This window comes from Centroberyx gerrardi, chromosome 5, assembly GCF_048128805.1.
Source record: "Centroberyx gerrardi isolate f3 chromosome 5, fCenGer3.hap1.cur.20231027, whole genome shotgun sequence".
Lineage (NCBI taxonomy): Eukaryota > Metazoa > Chordata > Actinopteri > Beryciformes > Berycidae > Centroberyx > Centroberyx gerrardi.
In genome coordinates, this window is record NC_136001.1 from 28,616,128 (window position 1) to 28,643,341 (window position 27,214).

The window sequence follows — 27,214 nt, forward strand, 5'->3', positions numbered from 1 at the left end:
TGTCTATTATTCTGCACTAGATCAATTCGCCTTTGATTATTATGATTATTACAACTGAGCCGGCGGATGGCCCCAGTGAATCTATGGAGTGGATCTCACAGTGATCCATACTTCACTATTAAAAGACATTTAAAACATGACTGCAAAATGTCATACTTTGACTATTTTCTTGTGTGAAGTAATGTTTAGAATAATACAATCACAATCAAAGATTAAAACAATATTGATAGGCAGTTAATATTGCTCTTTTGAAGTAGCTTTGCCAAAATAAGATATACAAACACGTGACCCCCACCACCACCACCACCACCACACGCACACACTGTTATTACACTAAACTAAATAGTTTTAGGGTTAGTTTATGTAAGTTTATTTTGATTTCTAAATTTGAAAATGGTTTCCAAATAATGTTTAGAATAGTACAATCACAATCAGACGGAGATTACAAAAATATTGAGCTTTGCCAAAATAAAACTAGGCTATATAAGCACGTGAGTTTATTTTGATTTATAAATTTGAAAATGGTTTCCAAATAATCGCACAAGTTTTTGAGTTAATAGTGAACGACGTGTGTCTAAAAGCATTCTACTACGAGCAACGAGGAAACCGCTGCTGCCTTCAAATGCTCCTCATAACCGCCCACTGCAGTTTGACAGTCGGGCATTCATACATTTATGTACTACTAAAAACACAAAACAAAATGCCCCCTGTGACAAGGGTAGTTTTTTGTGTCTGTGTTAGAAGCAAAAGAGTGAAAACCAAAACGTACAACAACATGATTTGTTTGCAATGAAAGACAAAACAATACGATTTAATGTCACGTTTAATGGTTCAACTTGGCAACTCCGGCATCATAGAGAATTCCCGCTGCCAGTCGTTTATGTGCGCTCAGTTCATAATTTCACGGTTTCTTTCCGATAGCACGTCAAGGCAGCATATATGACGCCAAGATGAAGCATGTTATCAAAGAGGACGAGAGCAAGCAGAGAACAATCACTCACTTCCGCCTTCACTTTAATACCTTCTGGTTTTACACTGCTTCTGCTTTAGCACTCGAACGGAGCTGTTAAGCCCAGTATTTTGTCCAATATAAGTCCAGAATTGGTGTGCAGTCCAATCATTTCTTTTTGAATGCACTTTTTTTATTTATTTGTTTTTTGTCCAAGCTGAATTTACAATTTGTAGTTAAAATGTCTATACGTTCGCGCAGAGATGTAATGTGGCAATGCCTGACTTTGCATACTGGCTAACTATTAGCAAAAAAAACAAAAAAAAAACAAATAGAGGTTAAACTTGAAATTGTCTTGGTCAGTTGCTCCACACTTAATGCAAAACATGATCCATAGTTGTATCAAATGCAAAATGACGGTTTAAATCGATGTGTGTAAATGTACGCGTGCGCGAGAACTTGAGAGTTGGAAAAGTCCTGCTGCCCTCTGGTGGCTGCGTTCAGAGAAAGGCTTTATTTCTCCACAAGAATATTGACATAACTTACAGTATATCACACAGACCCAGCGGTGTATTAAACGTGACAGGGATTCCAGTTTCACTGTGAGTACTTGCGGACTGCGGAAGACGGAACAGAGTTTTTACAATACACATTGCACAGAAATTTACCGTCGCTGTATTATAGTTTATAAGCATATCTATTGAAAAATAGTAGTTCAGTTTAAATTCGCGCAGTTATTTTTTCAGGAGAAGTTATTCTCGTGATTACATTTGTCGCTGGGAAATGAATGTCCGCAACCAGCTGTGGCGCTTGTTGTCACCTCCCCCCTTCCATGGGCTCGCGAAGCGGGATTCTCTTCTTCTGATTCCTACTATCTTTGTTGTTAGATGCGTGGTGGGGTTAGCTAGGTTAGCACTACCTTGCAAAGTCAAGTGGTGTATGTTTTGAGTGAAGTAGCAAGCAATTAAGGAAATATTTAGAATTGTTTTGAAGGTAATTTGTTTCTGTTGGTCCGTTTAACTGCAAAGCATTTAACGATTGATACACAGCGCCTGGCTCGCAGGAATAACACCAGCAAATTGCTAATGATACGTTACCTTAGTTGGCTTCTAAATTATGCTAAGGTTAGCTAACGTTATGCTTGATTACCGAATAGCATATTGACAGCACCTAGCTAAGTTGTATTAACGATACTTTGCACTGCTGATAATATGTGTTATGTAAACCACATATTAAGAAATCGTTAGCCGCAGCGTTAGTGGTTCTAGAGAATCGGACTTTGAGCAGTAAGATAGGTTAGCTGGTTGACGTTAGCTAGCTTCGCTGTGTTAGTTGGCTAACGTTTGCTACATCCCACTGCTAGCTATTTTAGCACTGACAAAACACATATCTTTATGGTTGCTACCTAGCTAGCTAATTATGCTAGTTACATGTCACTGTAGTTAGTTACTAATATTTTGCAATGTTTTTATTGTAATATGCTTGCTCGCTAAGTCATGTCCACTTTGATTAAAAATAATCGAAACCAATATAGGAGCAGCTTGCTATTGCAAGCTACAGTAACATAACTAGCCAGCCTAGCTATCGAGCTATCTATCTAGGCTAACTGTAGTTTGGCACTGTTTACCAATACTGAGCTGCTACCTACGTGTGTCATCTCTGTACCTAAACAGTCTCCTCTCTTGCCAGGTTCTGTCATGAAAAACTGAGCAGCTTAGACATCCTGCTAGATCATCTGCCTAAACCTACAGGCCGAGGTCAAAAGTCTTAATACCCCCCACACTGTGAAAATACACCACTTTCAATGGAATGGAAGACCGATCTTAGGACATAGCATTTTTTCTTCAGTAACGGGACGCTTGTGGCTTACACAGGTGGAACAATGAATGAGGAACCAGTTAAAAGCCCAGTCTCTGCCACAGGGCCTGAGGAAGGAGATGTGGAACAAAGCACAGAGACTAGGAACAGCGAATCAGAAAACACCTCTGAGGTGCTACCAACACAGGAGCCCTTGGCACCTTCAGACGAACTTGATGCAAAAGGAAACCTCACCTCTGCTCCTGTGGAATTAGGCTCAGGAGAGGCAAACGAGGAGGCTAAGGCTGCTGCTATCGAGCCTCCTGTTGACTGGTTTGAGCCCCTTGAGGAGGATGATGAAGCAAATAACTGGGACCTCCAAGGTCCTGGCCAACACTTCAATGGCAGAAAGGATCCTGAAGAAGAGAGTCTGGCTGGAGAAAGTGAAAAGAGCGGGAGCGTGGCGAGCAGCGAGAGGACCGTAAAAAGGATTTACCAGTACGTTTATTAATGCTCATTTTTATCATTCTGTGGTCATCTAAAAATATCACAATGTAAACATCAAATATGCTGTCAGTTAGGGCTCTTTCTCTGGCAGATGTTAAATTTGTCTGCAGAGGCCTGATTTTGCTGAACTATACTCTAGTAAGAGGTGGTGTTCTCTTTGGATTTGATTTTTGAGGCCGTGTGCAAGCAAAGGAGCCCAAAACTATCACCCTTCTGCCATCATGCTTAAAGTTTATAATGGATAATGCATGTATGCTAATTTGCTGTACTGATTTTCTTGTAGAACTCCACAGGAAGATTAGTTGTTAAAGGGAATAATAACAATAAGAAGCAAACCAGCAAGAGGGTCACAGTTTTTAGTTGTTTGGCTTAAATAACATTGTAACGTTTTTAGGGCTGAAACGATTCCTCGAGAAACTCGAGTAACTCGATTACTAAAAATCATCGATGCAAATTCTTAGCATCGAAGCTTCGTTTAATCCATATAACTATATACACACTCAGTGTTTCGCACGGATGATTATTACTGTTGCACAATGCGCTGGAGAAAGAGAGAAAATAGCGAGGGGCGAAGAGAAGAGACAGGCCAGAGAAAACGACAGAAAGTGTCCAAAGTTTCGGATCCAGTGTTGCCAACTTGGCGACTTTGTCGCTAGACTTAGCGACTTTTCAGACCCCCCTGGCGACTTTATTTCTCAAGACCGACTAGCGACAAATCTGCCGACTTTTTCTGACCATGGGAAGCAATGTTAATGTGTTGAATCCCAAAGCATTTGGCGATAAATTGGTTCGGCTGATGCCGGTTTTCTCTACTTGCTTGTGTAATCCAGAGAGGTCTGACGGTCACAGCGCTTCCCACACACAGCGTAGCTCCCTCCCTCCGCTGAGAGCAGGGACTGTAGGATAGGGTCCACTTGTAATTGCTACCGGCGTACGCCGAAACTGGCCCGGGTGGGCGGAGTCAGCACTTAATATTAAAACGGGATGAGATGAAGGCTAGTAAAGAATGCACGTTAATTATGGCTATATGTAATGGCTAGTTAAGAACGTAAATCAATATGGTGGCTAGTTATGATGTCCCTAAGTTAGCTAAGTTTTGCTCAAGAAAATAACCACAGAAAATAAAATGCTGCAGTCAATTTGTGAAAGCCTGAGCTTCATTCATGTTATTATTATGATAGTCACACACACACACACACACACACACACACACACACACCTACTCCCCTCACAGTGATGCATAAAATACCCCAGAAAGCAAAATATCAGGTGGTGTAAGTAGCAATTGGAGCCTAAAATGCACCAGTCCAATACAGCAGGTATATTCAGTTTAGTTTGATTGCAGTGAGTAGGGTCAGCAGGTGTAGGGCAACCCTTCAACATAGCAAATAAATGTACATTAGCCAGTCTTATGAACTTGTATGATATTTAGGCCTAGTAATAAATATCAATAATAATAATTATTTCACCTCGTTTTCAGTAAATCACAGTGTCGTATGGACAGCTTCGTGCGGACAGCTTTTCTCTTTTGTATATTTACTATTGCTCTTTAATAAAGCAAAAGTATTTCTTATCCGATTACTCGATTAATCGATGGAATAATCGGTAGAATACTCGATTACTAAAATAATCAATAGCTGCAGCCCTAAACGTTTTAGTATTTGTCATATTCCATCACCTTATATCTGTATTAGAGGTTATATGATGATATTCAATGCAACTTGCAATTTGTATTCAGGAGAAGGTTCAGTGTCTGTGCCAGTACACTTTGACAGAACATATTGGTTGATTGACTTACTGGTTGTTGCAGGGATCAAAGCTGTGATTTTGTTTGTGGCACATCTCAAATCTCTAGGCCTTCCCTCCATCTCTTGATTCAAAATAAGAGAAAAAACAGATTAGTACAACTATTAACAGGTTTTCTTGTGTATTTTTCTGGCCTCAAGCAGCTTTATGCACGTCTGTTGTATTTCCCCATTTATATGCATTTCTAACATGTATTATGCCCCCCCCCACCCCCCCACCCCCCACCCCAATATTATCAGGCTTAATGTTCACCGCCGTAAGCGATCACATCCTGATGAGGGATGGGAAGAGTGGCCTGCGCTAGGAGAGGGTTGGAAACGCAGAGAAGTTGTTCGTCGCTCAGGTTCCAGTGTTGGCCAGAAGGATGTTTATTACCTAAGGTGAATACTATCTATTGGACATATTCTCTTCCCACTGTTCAGCTGTCTTCAGTTCAGGGGCTGGTACACATTTTATTATGAATTTACTTGGTGCTCAACAATCGCTGTTCATTTGAATGTTTAACGTAGGCTGGAGACAGCCATCATTCTCATTGTTTTTCTCCTCTGCAGTCCACATGGTGACCGAGTGAGAAGCAGAGTAGAGTTAGCTTCAGTGCTGGAGGGCATTATGGACTTGTCAGCGTTTGAGTTCAAGACGGGAAAGTTCTACAATGGTGATGCACCACTCCCAAGAGGAGTTAGAAGCAGGAAGGTATGCACCCATTTTATCACTGTAAACTGCTCATTTTGAATGTGCATGTCTTACAATTTGTTTTTCTCACTTTATCGTTATCTTGTTTAGAGAAGGGTGCGGGAGCGTTCCTCCTCAGAGTCCAGCTGGATGGAGAGAGGAGAGGGGGCAGACACTCCTGACTCGCACCACAGGCTCACCCCCAGTCTGGGCTCCAAACTCGCCCACTCCAACCAAACGGGTTTCTCCCCACACAGCTTAATGAGCACTCCAAACCGAGGTCCCGAGGATGAAGATGCATTAAGGGAAGATAAAGTAAAACTTCCCCATACCGCATCATCAAGACCGCTCCCCTCCATCAATGGGGAAATTGGGTCAGAAGAGGCCTCTCTGTGAGTCCGTTTCCTCAATTTACATTTCACTAATCAAACTTTATCACTGAAATTGACACCAGAGGTTAGATTGCAGAAGCGCAGCAGCTGGTATTAGGCCACATCCACACTAATACGTTTTCGTTTTAAAACGCATAACTTTTGCTACGTTTACGCCTAGCGTCCACACTACTCCGGCGTTTTCGGACCCCTAAAACGGAGACTTCTGAAAACAATGCTGACCCTGTTTTAGTTCGAAAACTCCGGGATTGCGTTTTAGTCTGGACGGGCGGAAACGGAGACTTTTGAAAACGATGACGCAGACACCCACTTTCGCTTCCTGATTGGGTCTTATCAGTCACGACGTCCGCCTTGACCGCCTTATACTCGTGTGTTAATTTCAGTAACAGTTCCACCTCGTCGTCGGTCCAAGCAAAGTAATCTTTGGTCGTACTTTTCGCCATTGCTGTTCTTCCTCCGTAGTATTTTCTGCAACTAAGCAACCAACCGCAGAGTAGACAATCTGCTTCCTGTTTACACCGGCACGCGCATGCCCAGTGTTCGTGAATGGTCATGTGATATGCGTTTTCAGGCGTTAGTATGGACGGAGATTATTTCTGAAACGCTTGTGTGGACGGAGATCGTTTTTGTTTTAAAACGGCATTTTAAAACAAAAACGTATTAGTGTGGATGTGGCCTTAGATCACAGGACACTTGTAGTATTTCTGTGATCAGAAGGGTTTTTTTATGTTGAGTTGTTGCTACAAGCTGATGACTTGCTGTCTATCACATGTTCTTTCTCTACAGCGTCTGTGCCAAGTGTGGTATTTCGTTTACAGGCACATGGTATGACAAACAGAGGAAGAAGCCCTGCTGTCCCAGCTGTTGGGGTATGTCAATACATAAGTGTGAAACATAACGATTCTGAGGAACTCTGGCTTCAGAAATAGAAACATAGAGTGACATGGAAATAAAATGTGACGGATAAAAGATACCAGTGGCCTGTCTCATGGAGTGAGTTCAACATAGTCTAGTCAGGCTATCTTTGCATTTGCTGGCTTCACAAAACCTAACAGTGGTGATCCCACATAACCGGTCTCACGTAGCTGTTTCTGTTTCATTCGTTCCTGACTGCCAGTGGCAGTAAACAAGTGGATATGTCTCCTCGCGCACCGCGCAGGTCGAGATCTTATATAAACAAAGTCACGTGTGTGACGTGTAGGCTACCTGCGCGTCCCAGCTATAAATATCACGTGGTAGCCTACATCTGGCCTCTTTGATCTTCTTGCTGTTAGCCCGACGTGCTAAGAGTCGCGGATTAATCGCTCCGTAGATCTGTGTTTCGGGTCTGTGTTTTGTTCGCAGGTCCAAGGGAGGTAAGCACATTCTGTGTTGTTTGGTGTTTGACATCCTGCCTGTGACTCTTTTGTCAGAGTGCAATTTGTTGCCCTCTAAGGCTGTGGTTGTCAAGCTATCCTACCTCTCCTTCTTTCCTATCTGGAGGTTTTCAAGCGTACTTGTCTTGTGCTGGCTCGCTCACCAGCTACACTAACTGTCTTAAACAGTTTGTTGTGTTAGTTGATTCCTCCAAATGCTAGAGGTTCCAGTCGCGTGCAGTGGTTAGTCCACAGCTCTCGTCTGGTTTTCCTAGCCTAGCTTGGTAAGTAAAGACAGGCAGCTAGTTTGGTTAGCTAGCTGCTGAGATATTGCTGGAGGTTCCAAACGCGTTCTGTGGTCAGCCGCAGTTCTCGCTTGGATTACCTGGCTACACACGCAATTCAGGTGAACAGGCTAACAGCAGGCTGGATTAGCCTGACTGGCTAGCCACTTGTTTGTCTGGTTGCGGTTGTGAGATAGGACTGCTAGAGGTTCTGATTCGCGTCCTGTGGCCTAGTCACAGTTCTCGCTCAGATTTCCTGGCCTTTTGGATTTGAACGATGCTGGCGTGTGCCTCTTGTGGAGCTCAACTTCAGGTTGAGGATGGCCATGAGTTGTGCCCACAGGGTGAGGTTGTCGGATCACAGGATCCTCCTAGTGGCCCCCAAGTGGCCATCGAGGATATGGTTCTCCACACTCCTCAGTCTGTTGGACGGAGATCCTTGGCAGCTCCCATTGAGGATGGACCTCCTGTCCCGGCTGGATGGGAAGGCTTGGCATCCGTCTCCGAGCCTCCTTCAGCTCTGGGTATGGCCATTGAGAGGGATCGGTCATTCTTGACTGACCTTGAGCCCTCAATTTGTGAGACCTTGTGGAGTGCAAATGTTCTATCGCCTAAATGTGGCCTCTGGGTCCACGCTGGCGTCAGCTATTCTGCCATTGGCTTCTACGGCTGACCAGTAGGTGGGTGTTGTTCCTCGTGACACTACTGGTATGAGTCATCCACTTGTTTACTACCACTGGCAGTCAGGAAGGAATGAAACAGAACAGAAGTTACAAAGGTAACTAAGGTTCTGTGAATTCCTGGATGAATGCCAGTCACACCGGTCACTTGGAACCTTTCGGGGCGAGAAGATTGTGAGAGGCCGGATGTAGGCTACCACGTGATATTTATAGCTGGGATGCGCAGGTAGCCTACACGTCACACACGTGACTTTGTTCATATAAGATCTTGACCTGCACGGAGCGCGAGGAGACGAATCCACTTGTTTACTGCCACTGGCAGTCATCCAGGAATTTACAGAACCATAGTTACCTTCATAACTTCCGTTATCGACTGGCTCTGTCAACCCAGGATTTACCTATCAGCTATGAGCATGTTCACATGAAAGAGGCGGGGCTTGTAACAAATAGCCACATGCAACATGGACAGATCCAGAGCAGCGTATTTGATATGAGATAAATAAATGTGGGTAAATTAGGTCATTGCAGCGGGGGAAAAGGAAATATATAAGCAGACAACTAGACTATAAAAAGAAGCAATAAAAATGGTAGAAAATTATAAAATAAACAATACACTATAAATAATTGTGGGGTTATGTAAACATGATGCAGACAATTTCAACGTGTAGTAGATTGTAAAAGTGAATATGGGAAAGAAATGGATAACATTTCTTACAAAAGCATTTTTACAAAAACATAACAGTGAAAAGTAACGTTGCTGCTGCCAAGGCTAGGGAGGATTGCTGGAGGAAAATAGTGTAAATGTGTAAACTCCTATCACTGCCCGTCATTAAGACACAGTGTTCATTCTTCTCATTGATAGTGTTGTGTCACATTGAGGCTGTGAAAAGATTTAATATTCACAAAGTCGGCCTCATGTTTCCCAGCACTTTGGTGATGGAATATAAGTGCAGTCTGCTGCATTAATCGTTGTTGAGAATCCTTTGAAAGAATTTAGCGCACTTAATATGCAGCAGTACTTCATTCACTATTGATAGGTCAACTAATGTAAGCTACCTGCTGCTTGTTAGAAGCCCTCTTTTATAGCCAGAGTGGGCCAATGGCCTGGAAATGCTACAAACATTTATTATATCTGATGTAGCTTAATAAATATTATATCTCTGATATAATAAATCGTCATGGAAGTGGTTCCACTGGTCTCTAAACACCCTGCTAACAGCCCTTATTACTATCTGGTAATTCAATAGTTTACCCCTGTACAGTTATTTTTATAACTTGTCAGAATGAAATGTTTCTGTTGATATCAGGATCCTATAGGAATGGTGACTCCATGTTTCCAGAGAGCTGATTGGCCTTTTATCTGTTCTGATCCGATAGCCTGAACTGAACCTGCTCCAGAGCAGGTTAGCCGTACAGCACAGGTTACCATGGTGATCTACCCCGGTTAAAAGTGAGCCACCTTCCTGAGACCAAAAAGCCAGGGTTAAACCCAAAGTTACCTTGCTAACCCACTGAGCTCGCTTCGTGAGACAGGCTCCAGCTTAATAGGTTGACATCGTTAGTACTCATCCCACATTGTTTATTTTTCTTTAATTCCAACAGCCTCGAAGACAAGGGAACATCCGATGATTCGTTTCAGAAAGGTAAAAACGGTGTCACTCAATATGTATGATGTTAACATCTGTGTTTTAGCTATGTTAGTTAGCCAAAGCCTGAACACGTTGTCCAGTGGTAACTTGTGATGATGAATAGAAATTAAACCATGGACTCAGAATTGCCACAGCTTTTGAATGTTCTGATAATATATGAGGATATTAGACTGTTGAAGTTCTGGCTGAACTTCTCATCACTTTAATTAGCCTCAGAGTTTAGAATAACAAGTTCATCTTTACCCTAAGTAAATGCCATGTACATGATTGTAATCCGTGATTTGAGTTACAACATGTATGTACATTGCCTAGGTAAAGGAAACAGCTGACTAAATGAAGGATACAGAGTATATTGAAAGCAGGGTTCCTGGCGTCTGTTGTAGCTTGCGTCACAGCTTGCGACACAGTCTCTGGTGATGGCTCAGGTCTGCTCAACCTCTTAGAGAGATAAATGATAATAAATACAAAGCCACTTTGAGTTCTCCTCTTTATCCAGTGGTGAAGCATTGCTGCCCTGATGGGAGTAGAGTCCTCCAGAATGACGATGCTCCTATCTTCTGGGCATGAATGGACAGTTTGGATGGCTCAAGGCTCTTATTATCAGTATCAGTATTTACCTGTTAGCTAACATAACAGCATAACATGTTGACTTTTAAGTATGTGCTGTGAATGAGGGAAAAATCTGGTTATGCGTAGCACATTCAATTCTTACAGATAAAAATTAAAAGATAATGACCTTCTTTGTGAGGTACCAAATGCCCCCGCCCCCTCTAACTTTAACTCTGTGTGTTTACAAAATATTTTTGTCAGGTGCAAGGATACTCAGGCTAATTTGCCCCCAAACAACAGATTGTTGCCAAACATAATTCCCTTTTCAAACTGGGGGAGACAGACAAACCGTTTCACAGTCCTCTGTATCTGATTTTAAATTCCCTGCATATTCCTCTGAATTAGGATACTGATGTCAAAATGTGTTAATAAAATGCAGATGACATGGATATTGATGTGTAAACAAACCTGCCTTGTCTTAATCATGTCTTTATTTATTTATGTCTGCTGTAGTGGATTCCTTGTGGGCAGTGTGTGGCTTGCCATAACACAGTGAATTGTGGGCAGTGTGCCAACTGCAAACATGGACTGCAGAGCCCGGAATCCCGAAAACGCATTTGCCGGAAACGCAAATGTATATGTCCCATCCGCAAGGTAGGCTGACGGAGACACATTCATTGTTTGTCAGTTACTTCATTATTCTTAAACAGTTACCTTTGTACTTATTACCTCTTCGTTCTGTATGTCACAATAGGGCCCTGGAGGTGGAAACTTCGCCCAGCAGAGGCCTCAAAATGAAGTTTCGGAGATATTTGATGACAGTATGAGTTACCAGGTAATAGATCTTATATCATCCCCTAAACTGTGTACATCTTATTTTCTTATTATGCTTACTAGAAGGCCAAGGATCTACATGTGCTGATGTCGCTAAGGTTTTTCTGGGGTTCTTGTTTAACTGCACATGTCTGAAATGCCTGTGATAGTAAGCACATTTTTTTCTGTGGCAATTTAAAGCAAATATATCGGAAATCAAACTGGGATCTGCAACCAGATTGCCTTTGAATTTGGTTTACCAGAAAAGCTAAAAGTTTTGCTGTGTAAACGTGTATATATTAATTTAGCCACTGGTTTCACTTGCGTTCCTTGGTTATCAGCTTGAAAATATGTATGCTCATCCTCATGTCGCTGCTGCTGTAGTAGAAGTGCCCGCGGGTCTGAAAAAGTCTTAAATTATTGAAATGTCTTAAATCCAGTTATTAGTGGTTATTTTTTCACCCTGTAATGGCAGTGTTTCCCCTATACTATATATTCCACCATGCCGGCCCACCACTATCATGACCCACCGTGCCAAAAATATATTTTTTAAATATTTTTAGTTAATAAGTAGGCTATTGTGCAGTCAAGACTGTGGCCAGCAGGGTGCGCTGTCCTCAGTCAGTCAAGCAGGCACGGCAGAAAGGTAACCAAGCGGTGACGTTAGCTAAACTCAACATGAATGACGTTATATAGAGAGCCTAAGTCCCTCCCCTTCCGGTGGACCACCATGGGACCTTATTTCGGAAAAAATATGTACGGTAGTCAACGGCGAGAGACAAATAATTGTTTGATCCCGTTTGAATTGTGCCATGAATTACACATATGATGTTTTGTCAATTTAAATGATAATTTTGCAAGTCAAGAAAGTCGCAGTTTGTGGTAAAACTGTTGAACTATAAGACTGTAAAAATACGTAATTAGAAAGACTACACACCCAAAAGTCGCGCAAGTGACGTAACTTCCTCTCTCCACAAGCTACCCAGAGCCGCTGACGCTCAGTCCCTCTCAGATAGCAGGAGTATTATACACAACCTGGAAGGTAGACAGTAAGAATGGATTTAAACTGGTTTAGGATAGTTTTAGTACAGTGGGGGCTAACGTTAACGCGATGCCTGTGTGTGTTTCCTATGTTTCGTTCCATGTTGGTGTTGGTGACGTATATTGTGCGAGACGAGAGATGTAGTTCACTGAGCGGTTTCACATAAAACTAAACGTTACTGTACTGTTTTACAACAAACTGCGACTTTCTTGACTTGCAAAATTATCTTTTAAATTGACAAAACATCATATGTGTAAGTCATGGCACAATTCAAACGGGATCAAACAATTATTTGTCTCTCGCCGTTGACTACCGTACATATTTTTTCCGAAATACGGTCCCATGGGGGACAGCGGAAGGGGAGGGACTTAGGCTCTCTATAGTTACATTTCCTTTGAGATAGCAATACCGCCCTTTTTTTTTTTAAATTGGTCTTAAATTCAATTCCAGGAAGCATTAAAAAGGTCTTAAAAGTCTTAAGCTTGCATTTCTGAAAATGGGAGAGATTTAGCTGTGGACAAGTTTCCGTAGTGATTTGCATTGATGTGGCCTTTTTTTGTGTTTCAGTACAAACATAATTACAGACTAAGTAATGTGTCAGCTATAAGACACTGATTTGTGTTTACTTTATGTTTAGTTGTTTTTTTTCACTTCCTTCATTGTAAGTTGGCTTATTCCTTCGAGGATGTAATGTTGCCGTTGTAGGTTAGCTCTAATGTTAGTTTTTAAATTGTAGCCGTGAGCCGTTATTGGACATTTTATTTTGTTTTTCACTGGTACATTTTCATTTGCCGAGATGCCATGGTCACCGCTGCTACGGTAGTTTCACTTGTTTTCCAGGTGTTTTTGAATGACAGAAGTAAAATTTAAGCTTTTAATAGTGTTTACATTTGATTGTGAATGTGCAGAATTTGAGGGCAGCATTTGAAGTTTGAGTTTCACCTTCATCTTGACCTTCGACTTTTATATTCCACGCATGAGGTTGACGAGTCCATAGGGATAAACAATAACTAGGTAAAAGAAAACATGTTGTGACACGATTCGCGAACACCAGTCAGTGTTGTTGAGCGTATTCAATATTTATCAGTCAAAATACAAATACTTTTAACGGCTAAGCTAGAATATGACGTAAATAACAAGGTAAGACCATCCAGTCAATTTACAGATGTCACTCGCTTCGTTTGTCTGCTTTACCGCCGCGTTACTACGGTGCTGACGCGGCGGTAAAGGTGGGGCTGCACTAGATAACTGTAGACGCTAGGTGGCAGCAGAGTGCTTGAATCCTGTTGACAGAATTTTACTATCTACCCCCTTTGACCACAATGCGGTCAGCAACGGCGGAGTGGCGCTGTCCGTATTTCCGCTGGTTGACTCCACGGGAAGTGGAGCTGTAGAACCGACTGAGGCTATGTATGTTGTATGACTCCTACATGTAAAGAGAGACTTTTCATTAGGCATGCCGCGATCGATCAGCCAGCAATCGGAATCGGCTCATATTCAATGTAAATATGAGATCGGAGAATTCCAATAATGCTTTATAGTCGCCGATTGCAAAAACCGATCGATGACGCAAAACACGTGAGCCATTTCTCTTCTTGAACTTCTTGAATTCATATTTCTTTAGGCTACATGTTAATTAAAAACACAAATCTTCATGGACAACCAGTAACGTCACAGTCCGTCACGCCCGCTACTTCCCCTCATTTAATTCTCTGCTTATTTAATGCATCAATTCATCGCATGCCACGTGCGTTTGTTTACATAATGGTCTGCACCGCTGTCCGCTCGTACTGGACGACGGTCGAGACCCTAACAGCGGAGAGGCAACTGAAAAGTCTCATTTCTCTCTTTCATAAGAACATTCACTTATACAAAAACAAAGACTGAAACGGATATATATCTTCGGAGGGTGTTTCCATTTATTTAACTCGACTCAACAACACAGGCAAGTGGCAACAGTCTGAGTCTTGTGCTTCGTTTATCTCACTAAATCATGTTGCGCTTTAATGCGCTGCCTAGAACGCACATGGTTTTGTTTACATAATGATCAAGTAAATATTGAGGTAGAAAAAAAGAAAATGTGGATACTTTTTAACCAGGACTCAATTTGATGGATGAAATGTATGTAAAATGGAAACTGACCTATAATACTGCTATACCAGCTGCTATAACAAAACAAAACAAACTATCTATGACCGATCGGTATCGGCAGATATGGCTCATAGACGATCGACGTCAAAAAACGTTATCGGGGCATCCCTACTTTTCATTTCGGCTGATATTGACCTTAAACAGCTCTTCTGTGAACTAAGTTAAATAAACTAAAGTAAGATATGTAACGTTAAGTTACTGTTTGACATCAATGAAGTGTTGTTTAGTGTTTATCTTGCGGCTTCCCTCTTGACTTCCCCTCTAAAGTTTGAATGCCATAATTTGCGCAAAATGTGGATGCGTATGTAACTGTAGCCAGCGGGTACAGTGCTGTTAAGTGAGTAAACCTCACTCCCCGACATATTAAGAGACGTGCTGGAGACAGACGGCGCCCGCCTCCCATGTCCGAGGTCGTGAGTTCGAGTCCAGTGCGGGAATGTGCAGAAATAAAATAGAAAGAAAATGTGTAGACAAACACAGCGCAGGTTGCATGTAAATTTGGGCACAGCCGTAATTTAGACTTATTGGAAAGCATTTCTTTATCATATTCCAGAAACAACATTTAATCTGATTTATTGACATTTAATTGAAAGAAACGGTTGAAAACTTGGGAGTGATACACTTGAGTTTAATCTGTTATGTCTCCACTCCGTTATGAAACTGCAGTGCTGTGTGATCACATCAGTCCGTCTGAGATTCTGTCCTTTTTTCCAGTTTGTGGATTTGGGCGACACAACTCAAGAGTTTCATGACAGAGCAACAGTGATGCTAAAACCTATCTTTAAATCATCGCAAAAACTTCTATTTGTATTATTTTTCATTCAACTCCTAAAGATTACGGTTTGGATTGATTACAGAACATTCTTATTAACTAAGCTCAACTGTCAGGCGGCAGCAGCAGGGGGCAGTGACAAAACGCTGAGATGGACTGTTACAGAGCTTCATTTAAACTATACCTCTGTCATGTATGGTGTAAGATGCCTTCCAAACAAAAATAACTGTACCATAGTGTGTGTTAAACTGTGAGCATTCAAGATCTGATGCGGACAGCCTGTTTCTAGCCATCATGTAATTGTGATACAAATGTGTACAAGAGAGATTAATTTACATGAAACATTATCATTCTCTCTTGGACGTTTGTATCACAATGTACATGCAAGAACGGCCATCAGGTGCATTGTGATACAAGCGTCCAAGAGAGGTTAATTTACATGAAACATTATCATCACCATCAGGCCGTGAACGACCTCCATTTATATCCTTAGCATATTGATGGTGGACAATTCCAGAGAGGGTCACATTGATTTTTCTACCTAAAAAAAACATACAATGTATATATGTGTATATGTTTCAGAATCACTTTCAGTTTTATTTTTACAGAATGTCCATCATAATAGACAGCAGGATTATTATTATTTGCTTTATTGTTTTGTATGGTTTGACTGAGCTATTTTCTTTCTATTTTATAATTATTATTTGTCAGACATGACTCTGACTGGCATCCCTCTTCATTTAAAAGTGTCAAACCCGCTACAACAGTTATATACATTTAACATTGGGGCTCGTTTTCTCGACTTGGCTCACTCAAAGTCCACGTCTGCAGAGAGAGAGAGAGAGAGAGACACAGGGAGGTCGAGTTTCAAATGTTGACTTTCACATGTGAGGGGTGTGAATTTCCTCAGGTCTTTGTTTGCCTCAGCGTGGGGGGGGGGGTCGGAAACTTTCTCGGGATTCCCAATTCAAAACATCTTACAACATTGTTAGTGGCCACTTTGTCAAGACCTGACACTGAATAATTAGTGTAGATTTGTCACTGACTGACTCATTCAATGTCTAAATCTTCTAACAAGTCCATTTTATTTTACAGGGTGACATTATGGACTCACAGGTAACCTTTTTTAATCTAAGACCAAACAACACATTTATTTGTAATATTCTGACATCTTATTTCTCTGAAGAACGTTTTACAGTTTTCCCCTCTCTTCACTGATCACTCTATTCCCACAGCACCCAAGTTATAAAACCAGTGACACAGAGGACTTCTCAGTGAACGTGGATGTTGACGAGGATGAAGACATGTCGACTGACGATGATGATGATGTGAGTTTTTCACCCTGTTTGCGTTTGTCACTGATTAACTTAAGAAATGAAGTGGGATTCAGGGTTGGTGCGTTGTGTGAGGGTCCGTTTTGTGTCACGAGAGATGTCTTTGTCATTGTCACTGCAAGTGTTGAATCAATTACATAAATACATTTAGTAAAATATCAGTTTTCCTCTTCCCACTGTTGCAAGTTATAATTTTAAGGTTTACTTCTAAAGTATTTCAAAATAATCTTGAATGAGTTGGCTCAAATCCAATTCATGCCACAAAGGTCATGAGCTGGATTTGAGCCCAAGATTTTGCATTAGTGATGCCCCTTCCTTGCCATAAATGATTGACAGAATTATGCAATCGTAAAACTTTTTTCACCTGATTGTTGCATAATGTCACTGATTTGTGCTAAATAGTTTCTGATTATCCTGTCTTTCAGTGGCATAAGAAACGGAAGCGGCGCTCCTGTGGGAAATGCAATGCCTGTCTCTGCAGGAAAGACTGCGGCACTTGTGATTTCTGTGTAGACAAGCCAAAGTTCGGAGGCAGCAATAAGAAGCGACAGAAGTGTCGTCTGCGTCAATGTCAGAGACAGGCGATGGTAGGATTTTTACAGTTTGCAATTTTTATTCAAATATACATTTGACGATGACATAATTGTCTATTATTTATTGTTCCTTGTGCTCCCTTCCAATGATGTATTAACAGTGGTGGTTTTAAATAACCTCCTACCAATGCTTCCACTTAGAGTTGTTCCGATACCGATACCAGTATCGGAAATGCCTCCGATACAGCCTAAAATGCTGGATCGGGTATCGGCGAGTACGCGAGTCCATGCACCGATCCGATATCACGTCATTTATTAGCCCCGAAAAAAATAAACTTCAAAGTAGTTTCACCCGGATAAAACGGCCGTTTTCCCGGAAATCAATTCTTCTTCGCCGCTCTAAAACAGTAGCCTACACAGCAAGTTGCGCTGTGCTGCCACTGGCAACTAACGTTACTGTTTTAGAGCGGCAATTATGTCACGGCAAACACAACCCTGGGAACATACTGTTATTGTTCAGGATTTTAACATTCGTGTCTGGGGCTTCCAGGGCTCGGTCGCCCGTGCATGTGATTCCCGGAGATGAGCGTTCGGCTGCCAGGCTAAAGGTAAGGTATGTGGGCTTACCTGTTGCCTCGCAGCCCCGGCACTGATCCGGTGCTCGTCACTCGCCAGCTCGCTCTCCGTGGTTCAATACCATTTGGCTTCAGTGCTCACTTGACAGTTGATTTGTAGACATGTAACACGCGGACAATACTTGAAAACAAAACTCCGTTAGGAGAGGGGAAAACTTGACGGACCCTCCGTCTCCGTCACGACACTCAAAATTGCCTTTCGAAAAACCCGAAGCCCACACCTGTTCGGAGTCTCCCCCTTTCAAACTTCCACCGGCTCCGTGATTAGGTAAGCCCCCCCAGCCTGACATGCAGGACAGCCAATAGGGAGATGGTGTGCCGTGAAATTTCCTCCCCCCATAAACAAAAAACAAACCAACTTGACACTAGACTGATCCTTATTTACAAGGTTTCTTTTTTCTTTCTCGTTTTCAAAAAACTATCACTTTTCCTATTTTCCATGTAAAATACTTACTAAGCCCACTCAAAGCTAAAGGAGAAAATTCCTCACAAGGGTCTACAATCCATCATGTAGGCTAACCCTAAAATGATCTTCCTAATTAAAATTCTCTTCCTAATTAGAACAGGATTACACAACTTCATCCACCATTTCTAAGCAACTCTCTTCAACCTCTTGACAAGGAATCGGCTACACTATTGTTCTTGCCTGCAATGTGCTTGACCTCAAGGTTGTAACGCACTGGTATCGGATCGGTACTCGGTATCGGCCGATACGCAAGTTCAGGTATTGGAATCGGTATCGGGAAGGAAAAAATGGTATCGGAACATCTCTGCTTCCACTGCCACTTACATATGGATGTTTGTATTTGGCAGAGACACTTGTTGCCCTTTCAGCTGGGCCAATCTGACTATGGGACCCAAGAGGGCCTATTGCCGGTGGGCAGGCCTAGACCTCACTACACATACAGTCGAAAGACAAAGAAAAGTAGAGCTGCATTTGGCTTGGACTTCACTGACGAGGATGATGACAGTAACTTGCAAGCAGTGAGTTTCCAATGCCATTGGTGCTGACAAAAAGCTGTATTTTAATGCTTTTTATCTATTTTTTGTTTCTTCTTTTGTTTTTATTGGTTGTCTTGTTTTGGATTAGCTTAACTTCTCATGCAGATGAAAACTAATCACATTTGATAGTTCATGAAGGATTTGTGGTCTCTGTACCTTTTATGTCCTTGTTGCAGATGAGTTGGAGCTCTGAGCCTACCAGCGGTAGCAAACCTTATGAGCTGAACTTAAGACACCACCAATCGTCCATGCAGGTTTGATTAGAAATTCTTAACTACAAATTTTCATCACATAAAACCTTTCAAAATAGAATTTCAACTTAATTTTGTCTTTCAAAAGTTGAATCATTCAGAAATTGGACAGAGGAATGGAATCTCTGAGTCCCTGAGAGTCCCCAACATCAGCAACCATAACAGCTCTCAATTAGTAAGTTGCATTTTCCATTCAGCATTTTCTATTGCAGGAACGGTCAAAGCTTGTTTATCAGAACCATAGTTCTGATGAACAACCAAGATTGATTACCAGCAAGACAAGTGATAGCAAATTTTTGCTTATAAATGTAGCAATGTGAAAATAATATGGTTAGTGGGCCTCATAAATCAGTATTTCCTTATTGAAAGATTATGAAATCCTGGTCCAAAACTTCATTCATGCGAAATGGGCATGCCAACGGCTTTACTTGCTACTGTCTAATCTGCAGAATTTTGTTTTAATTGCAGTATTACAAATTTGCACACTTTTTTTGACCTTCATGCAGTGCTTTTAGACTGCATGGACCAAGCGCCAAGATCGACTTTGCCTTCCTCACAACATCCTGCATTTCAGGAGTGGTTCACTTGGGATGAACTTTGTGGTTGGTGGCAGTGGGTCTGTCAATATGTTGCACTGACCCATCTCCTTTTCCCTGTCGGTCATACTGTAGGTGCCCTGGATGTGCTAGTTGACCTAACCCTAACCCTCTTTGGAGCAAGGCAATTTCCTGTTGCACTTCTGTCCAGGCAGCTGCTTTGTCAAACCAAAGGGATTTCCTATGAAGGCAGTACTCCTTCTTGCTCTCTCCTCTTGGTGTCCTCTGTCATTTAGCCATGCACAGAATCAAGAGTCTTTTCCTCAAGATGCCCCACAGCTCTGCCAAAAGAGGTCTTTGCTCCTCACTGGCCTTGTGCTGTTTCTTGAGGTCCTTCAACTCTAACTTGCAGATTGTTGCACCTCTCTGGTTCATGGTGTACGGGGCTTGGCCTCGGCTCAACTGCACCAACGCTGCTAGAGTGACCATCAGCCATCATGGCCTTCTGTCCACACTTCCCTTTGCAGTTTAGTTGCAGCTTGTCCATTGCCTGCTGTTGTTTTGGCGGCCTGTGGCTACTTGATTTGATCGGTCTGTGTTGGAACTGGCAACACTTGAGGCTCCTGGCTCTGTGGGAGAATCCAGGCTTGGCTTCTCCTGTGTCTCACCAGGTTTGTTACCAGCGCCTTGATTGTGTCACAATCCACACCTCAAAATATTTTCTTCAGGATTGATGAGTCTTTATGCATCAGCCGTTCTTGCAAACCTTTTCAGGCACACAATGCGTGCTCGTGGTCACTTCTCCATTTCCTTTGGCCATCACCCTTGTGTCTGTCAAGTTGGAATGCTCATTCTCCTCTTGTTCTGGGATCCTCTGGGTTTGCATCAGACAATCCACAGCTTAATTTTGTTCTCCATATTGGTCACCACCCCCCTTCACCTGATTTGCTGTCTTTTCAAGGTGTCTACTGTCTCTCCAGTTGTCACCACTCTGTTCTTGGCCATCCTCCAGTATGTTCCTTGACGTAACTGGTTTTGCCAGCCAAGTGATTGGATGAATACATCTTCTGATGCTCCTGGATACATCATCAGTGATGTGTCCTGTCCTGACAACTATCCCTGTTTTGGCCACCTCAGAGTCACTTGAATCCCTGCACTGCATCACCTCCCTTGACCTAGTCACCTTGAATTCCTCTCAGAGACTTAAGGGGCAGCCTCATTTATAATTTAGTATTTGCAGTGATAGAAAGTCTTTCAGTGTTGGTATGCAAATTGAAGCACTCTGATGCCAGTTAGACTACAAAATAACAAAACATTTGTTCATACATAGTATTCTGGGTGCCATTAAAAAAAATATTAACAGTAATGATGGAAGAAAATCAGTCTTTATGGCTAAGCTTGTCACAGTGCATTGATTAACATTGATTGTAAACTCCTCCTGTGAAACAGGAGGAGTTGAATTAGAGCTGAATTAGAAGTAAATGTAGTTAAAAGTAAAAATCTGTATTAGAGTGGCCTTATGTTTATTTCTTTTTGCTTGCCTAATAGTTGGACAACTCACATATGATTTCACCCTTATCAACCCAGGACCAGCTAAGCAGGTGGGATGGAGAAAAATCAAACGCAGGCAGAGATAGTGAAAAACACACTGGAGAAGAAGTGGAAGAGGAGTTGCCCATGGTAAGTGCCCTGCTGAGGGGAAGTGTATTCAGGTGGAGGGTGTTTTCATATTAGTTCTCTGGATAACCACAGATAATGTGATCCTTTGTGGTCATTTCTTTTCCTTCTGTTGTTCACTGCAGATTACACGAATCTTCAGTTTGGCAGACAACCTGGCCGGGAGCGGGGTGGACACAGAAAACCAGCTGCTAAAGCTGCTGGAGGCTTTGCGTGCCTCTGCACTGCCTATCCTCTGGTATGCCATCGTGGTGGAGGGCCCGCAGCTGCAGCTTATCCAGTGTTCGAAACAGTCCAGCATGACTGACACCATAGTGCTGATTGACCCAGGCTTCTGCTATCAGGTCACTGTCCAAAAGCAGCCGCTGCTCCTCACCCACCCGTTGTACGATGATCACCCGACGCACCTCACCTCTGTGACTGAAGTGGTGAATCTGCTTTTGGACTTGGAGAGGTACTTGGTGTGCCAGGGACTGCCCTCCCAAGAACTATCATCTAGCAAGGGGCCAATCATCTTGGAGCGGGCATCGACGTGTGATTTCTTGGTTAAGAAAAACAACAACATCTGTGCTAACTGCAGAGCCCTTTGTAGGCGATGAGACAGAGCTGCAGAGACAGGAACAATCTGTGACCACGGTGGAGGCCATTAGTCCTTGGGTGCCACTTAGGATTCTTTTTTCTTTTTTTTACAGGGATGCACAAGATGGACTACAGTTTACACATTTACCTCTGGACTGTAATAATATGATTTTATTATTTGAAGATTCACCAAAGGCTTTCCAGGAGCAGTTACACTGTAATCACCTTAAGTGAGCAGGCCTATTTCGTCTCAGATTTCTTCTGCCACATTGTTTTAGGGCTTTTCCTCACGATGACTGTTATGTCAAGTGAAACTTGGCAGTGTGACATGTAGAGCTGAACTCCCTTCGCCGACTCGTCAATTGTTTGTTTGGTGTACTGTTGGTGTACTGATCCAAACTCTTTGTTCGAGGAATCGGTTTATTTCTCTCTCTCACTCTGTGGCTTTCTGTCTTTCTCTCACCATTTAAAACAAAAAAAATCCCACCACTCACACTTTTTTGAGTTGACAGTTCCATCAACCCAAATTTTTGTCTGTCTGAGCCCAAAAATTAAAAGCTGACAGGATTACCAATTGACTCACTTATCTTTTTGCCACAGTTTGAATTTCTGAACTCTAATTGTAAGTTACCTCTAGTTTTATCCATAACTTGGTAAATTATTTGACCAATGTTTTTGCTGTCTTATAATTTGGTTTGACAGCAGAGAGTAAAGTGACAACACTTTTTGTTGGTTTTCTTGGTTACACTCACACCGGGTTCATTTAGTAACAGGTTCAGGTGGCTCATCAGAGGTTTTGATATTTTTTTCGGCATAATGTTGGCACTAACTCTGAATGTCTAAATCAAAAAATAAAGTGGTATCGTTGTGGACATGCAGTTGTTTAGACTGTCACATCATTAGACAGATTATGAAAAATGCAGGATACTAAGGCTATTTTGTAGTGACATTTAAAAACTGGCATGTGGCAGCCAGAATTTAAAGATAAAATAGAGAGCGTGCACAGAGGGTAACATTTTCTAGTGTTCAAATTTCATCTGGAAATGAGTCATGATGACTAGTAAAAGCAGTTTATTTTGGTTTTCAGCTGTGATATCTAGTTCCCTTTAGTCAGGAGAATGCTGCATCATACAAAATCTGGTATTACCCTTAGTCCTTTTGAAAAAACAAGGATGTCTTTTACATGGGAGACATGGCCAAGACAGTCCAGTCACAGCAGTTAAACAGAAAAGCAAAAATATTTCACTGTAAACTGGAAAATTTGAGAAAAAGTGAGAATAACACAAGTGGAGAGAAGATTGAGGAGGGGAGGGAGAGAAAAGGCAGTACCTCAGTACTACAACAATCAAAGTATCTGTCATTTCTAACAGATTCATCTTCCATTGTCCGAACTACTGCTTTAAACTTCTTAATACATACTGAGTAGATCAAATTTCAAATTATATCTTGACCTTTGCTTTGCAAGGTGCCACTAACTGGGTGGATGATTTAGCTGATTGACATGTGCTCAAATCATTAATGTCATTAATGGGTGTAGGAAGGCGTGTGATACCAATGCTTAATAGACAAGGATATTTTGAAAAAGACCCAAGAGATCACCAACTTCGCCACATTTATCATCATTTTTGTGCTGAGGCAGACGTAAAAACAAGCGTACCCTTGCACAAAGTAAGACTTAGGTAAGCTTTGATTAGCAGATTAAACGTGAAATATGTTAGGACACCAAAAAAGGAATAGATACAGTTCTTTTAGTTGTTTTCTAAAATGATTTCTTCCTCAAGCGAAACTGCTTTGTCAAATTCCTCTACCGTGGACATCCCACGGATGACAAAAATGATGTATTCAGATAGGTCAGTATGAGTGTGACAACCTGTCTTCACCCCATTTGTGTTCTTGACAATTTTCCTTTACTGAACTCAGCTGTACGCCCCTCCTGCCACTCCTGCCTGGGATGTTTAGTGGCTCACTCAATGATTTTAAGAATGTGAAAGATATGTATTCTTAATATGTATTATCAGGGTTTATTTTTGCTCTCGAGGCTTCCTCTAGTAATTGTGCAGAATTTGCCCTTGAAATGGAAAATGATTGTTTCAGGTCAGAATTTCTTATTCTTTAAAAATCCTATTGTTGTTATTGTTTGATTTAAGATATTTAGAGAAGTGTTAAGGAATTGAAACAGAGGACATTTTTACCTATTTCCTATGTCTTTGTCTTGAAGGCATTGTGCAAATAAACCGTGCTTGCTGACACCAGGCCTACTATATTGAGATCAAATATATATTGTAAAAGCTTCTCTTCAAATGTCTAATATGTACTTAACTACATTGTAAGATCTGAAGGGCCTTCTGAGAGAATTTAGTGTTACAACTGACCCAGAAACAGTGGAAGCCTGTGATTTTATTTTCAGTGATGGGCCATACCTAAACTCACCCAACCATAGCTGTTATTTTATTAACATTTATATTTTGTGACATAGTAGCATAGGGTTATTGAGCTATTTGATCCTTGCTTGTTTAGGCCAATGAAATGATGGGATTGTACACTGAGCCCAGAGAAGAGAAGGATACCTCAGTGACTGTCAGACTGGTTCAAAAGCTTCCCATGCTGCTGTCAATCATTGTTTCAGTGGGAACCACCACCAATGCCTTCATTTGAATTATACAGCTTCCGAGCCTATATGTTATATAGTGCTAAAGAGTCTTCTGTATTCCGCTTACTTTCTGAAGTTGAGCACCTGTCATGCACTCAATTGTATCACAGATCTGTGGCTGGTGTACAGTTTAGTTTTTAAATGTAGTCCTAAAAAAAATCGAATCGAATTTCCATTCATATGAACAAAATCAGTGAAGCCTTCATGTGAGCCTGAAAGCTTTTGCATTTTGTCATAGAATAGAAATTCATGTAGGAAAATGAATTGACATTAAATTGTTAAGTATATGTGTTATTTTGCTAGTGTCATTTCTGTTGTATGAACGTGACATTATTCTCAGTTGTAGGCCTACATTGTATGTATGCTAAGATGCTTGGGTGGAGGGGTACAGAAAGAGCTGTAAAAACATGTTTTTGTAATTCAGTATGTTTTTAATAGAATTTTTAATATTGTGAAGAAATAAGAATTTTATAAATAACCGGTTTGATTGAATAAATCTATTCTTCATAATCATGGATTTGATAATTTTATCTGCTGCGGATTTATCAGAATCCAAATAAGAGTATATATAATTCAAATTGCCATAAGACATACAAGAGGGTTTCTAGTTTTACAGAATAGGATGAACGAGGCATAATATCATTAACGAGATGGGCAAAAAAAATGTCTTCCACACATTAAAAATAGTGCAAACTATTTCTGAATGATCTTTGGAGAATAATTGGATAGCCTCGGGAGGCGGACCGTATGAGAAGCACAGACATCAAGCCAGGCTGATGTATTTTTTATAGTTCAGCCTCACACAGTACGTGCGACTAGGCAACAACTGGATATGACAACATTTTATCTATTGGACCGAGTGCCGCACGTTTGAGGCATGCAACATTTCGGGGGGACATTGTTGTGACAGTGCTGAACGAGTACAGAAAATCGGGCTTTTCATCCGGTGCAGAAGGGAAACCTTTCTTCTCTTTTGAAGGCAGGTTTGCCGAGATGCGCAGGGCTTCGACGCAACGGAGGTCGAGAGGCTGCTGGTGAATTACAATTGGGATACGGAGCCACCATGAACGAGTTGCCTTATTCGTGTATTATGAATTACGGTGCGTTTTATTAAGTAGCTGAAGCTGTCTTCTGGGGAGGAGGACCTCGTCAAGTAGCCCCACGTTGAAATTATTTTTCTTGGCTAAGCATTTCCACAGACGACCATGGAGACCTCCGTAGGCATCGGTCATGCTCTCCGGTAAGGGGGATTCTGCTCCAAGATGTCCTTCTCACCGTAAATGGGCGTATAAATGAATAGCCGTCAACAGCTATATTCTCTAGAAAAATGGCTTGGCCTACATAGTGTTGTCTACAAGTCGTTTTGGGGGGTTGTACGTGTTATTTTGGGCATGCGGTCTCCACCTTTTCCGACATGAGCTAAATTTGAAAACACGTTTTCATATCGTGTCAGCTCGTGACACCTGCGATGTTACATGCCTTCCATTAATTAGTCCGGTGTGTTTTCATTATCAGCCAGCGCTGCCGTCTGCAGCGGCTATGCAGATGTATGTAGGATGGCTGTACAGACCCACAAGCCGGGCTTGATGTGGGAGCACATGCTTTACGCTTTCCCTGCTGAGCTAAAATATGAGGCTATAAAATTTAGGGTTTCATGAATTGCCATTCAATTTGTCTTTTATATGTGTGCCTCACCTTATTTTCCAACGCATGATCAGAAGAATGTATTGTTTTTGTGTGGCATAGTCATCATTATTCATGAAAAAACAGGAAATAACACAGGAGAGCAATTGCATCTGCATGAATTCAGATATGGGCTACTTTAAATGAGTAAAAATCTGTGTCATGCTTCCTGGGAATACACAACTTCTCCCTGTTGCTGCATTGTTATGGAGCAAAATAGACTCCTTCAAAGTAGCATGCTGCTACTGCTCTTCACAGGCCCCCTATTGATTACAATGCCCTCATTTCTAAATACTGCTGCTTCCCCTCATTGCAATGTGCCGTTTGCAGCCTAGTCTTGCCTAAACTATTCCCACGGAGACTTGCACCGGTATAAACACTATTATGAACACATTCTTGAACAAGGATGTCCAGAGCTGCCAGGATCTAAGGGACTTCTCCAAATGTGTTGTCCCGGGCAGTGCCTCCGGCTGATTCACTGCTAGTCCAGCTTTGGTCTATCTGGGAAACACCTCACTGTTTTCAGAAGAGGATTTTCCACTTTGTTGCCAAGCGTTTGTTTTCTTTGAAAGTGCTGATCACTCATGTAGTCTGGGGTTTCTCAATTTGCAGGGGTTTTGAATTCACGGGCCATTGGGCCATTCAGAGCCTGTTCTCTGTAGCATTCATTTCCAAAGAGGGTTGGGATAGCCATTTTATTGCAGATAAAGCTTTGTGAGGACCTAGGAGACCGTTCATGCCTGGCTTCCTTTTGGTCAGTTGGATTTTAATCCATGTCCGTGTTTTGTGTTGCATCCTCTCTCCCTTCTGTTCACTGTTGTGTTTTCAAATAGGTTGCATGGCGCTGTACTTTTCTATGAAGCGTTCCCCATGGTTTTCATGCTACTTTGAGCGTTACATTTCAATTCAAACACCA

General features: G+C 41.8%; 1 protein-coding gene across 2 annotated transcripts; it reads left to right on the forward strand.

The window, feature by feature from the left end:
- The first annotated feature begins 1,852 nt into the window (after positions 1–1,852).
- Positions 1,853–25,093, forward strand: mbd1b (methyl-CpG binding domain protein 1b). 2 transcript variants are annotated; one of them, XM_078283830.1, is made up of 17 exons: positions 1,853–1,942; positions 2,639–3,244; positions 5,299–5,439; positions 5,569–5,752; positions 5,843–6,123; positions 6,910–6,992; positions 10,045–10,085; positions 11,154–11,294; positions 11,395–11,475; positions 16,514–16,534; positions 16,654–16,746; positions 17,178–17,339; positions 18,734–18,904; positions 19,099–19,176; positions 19,262–19,348; positions 21,297–21,389; positions 21,512–25,093. In XM_078283830.1, exons 2-17 carry the CDS (start codon positions 2,832–2,834, stop codon positions 21,983–21,985), a joined length of 2,544 nt encoding a protein of 847 aa, XP_078139956.1. In that variant the 5' UTR covers positions 1,853–1,942; positions 2,639–2,831; the 3' UTR covers positions 21,986–25,093. The 2 variants fall into 2 exon arrangements, with proteins under 2 accessions (XP_078139956.1, XP_078139957.1); XM_078283831.1 differs by lacking the exons at positions 1,853–1,942; positions 2,639–3,244 and having other exon boundaries at positions 5,360–5,439; positions 5,580–5,752; positions 21,258–21,389.
- The last annotated feature ends 2,121 nt before the right edge of the window (positions 25,094–27,214 follow it).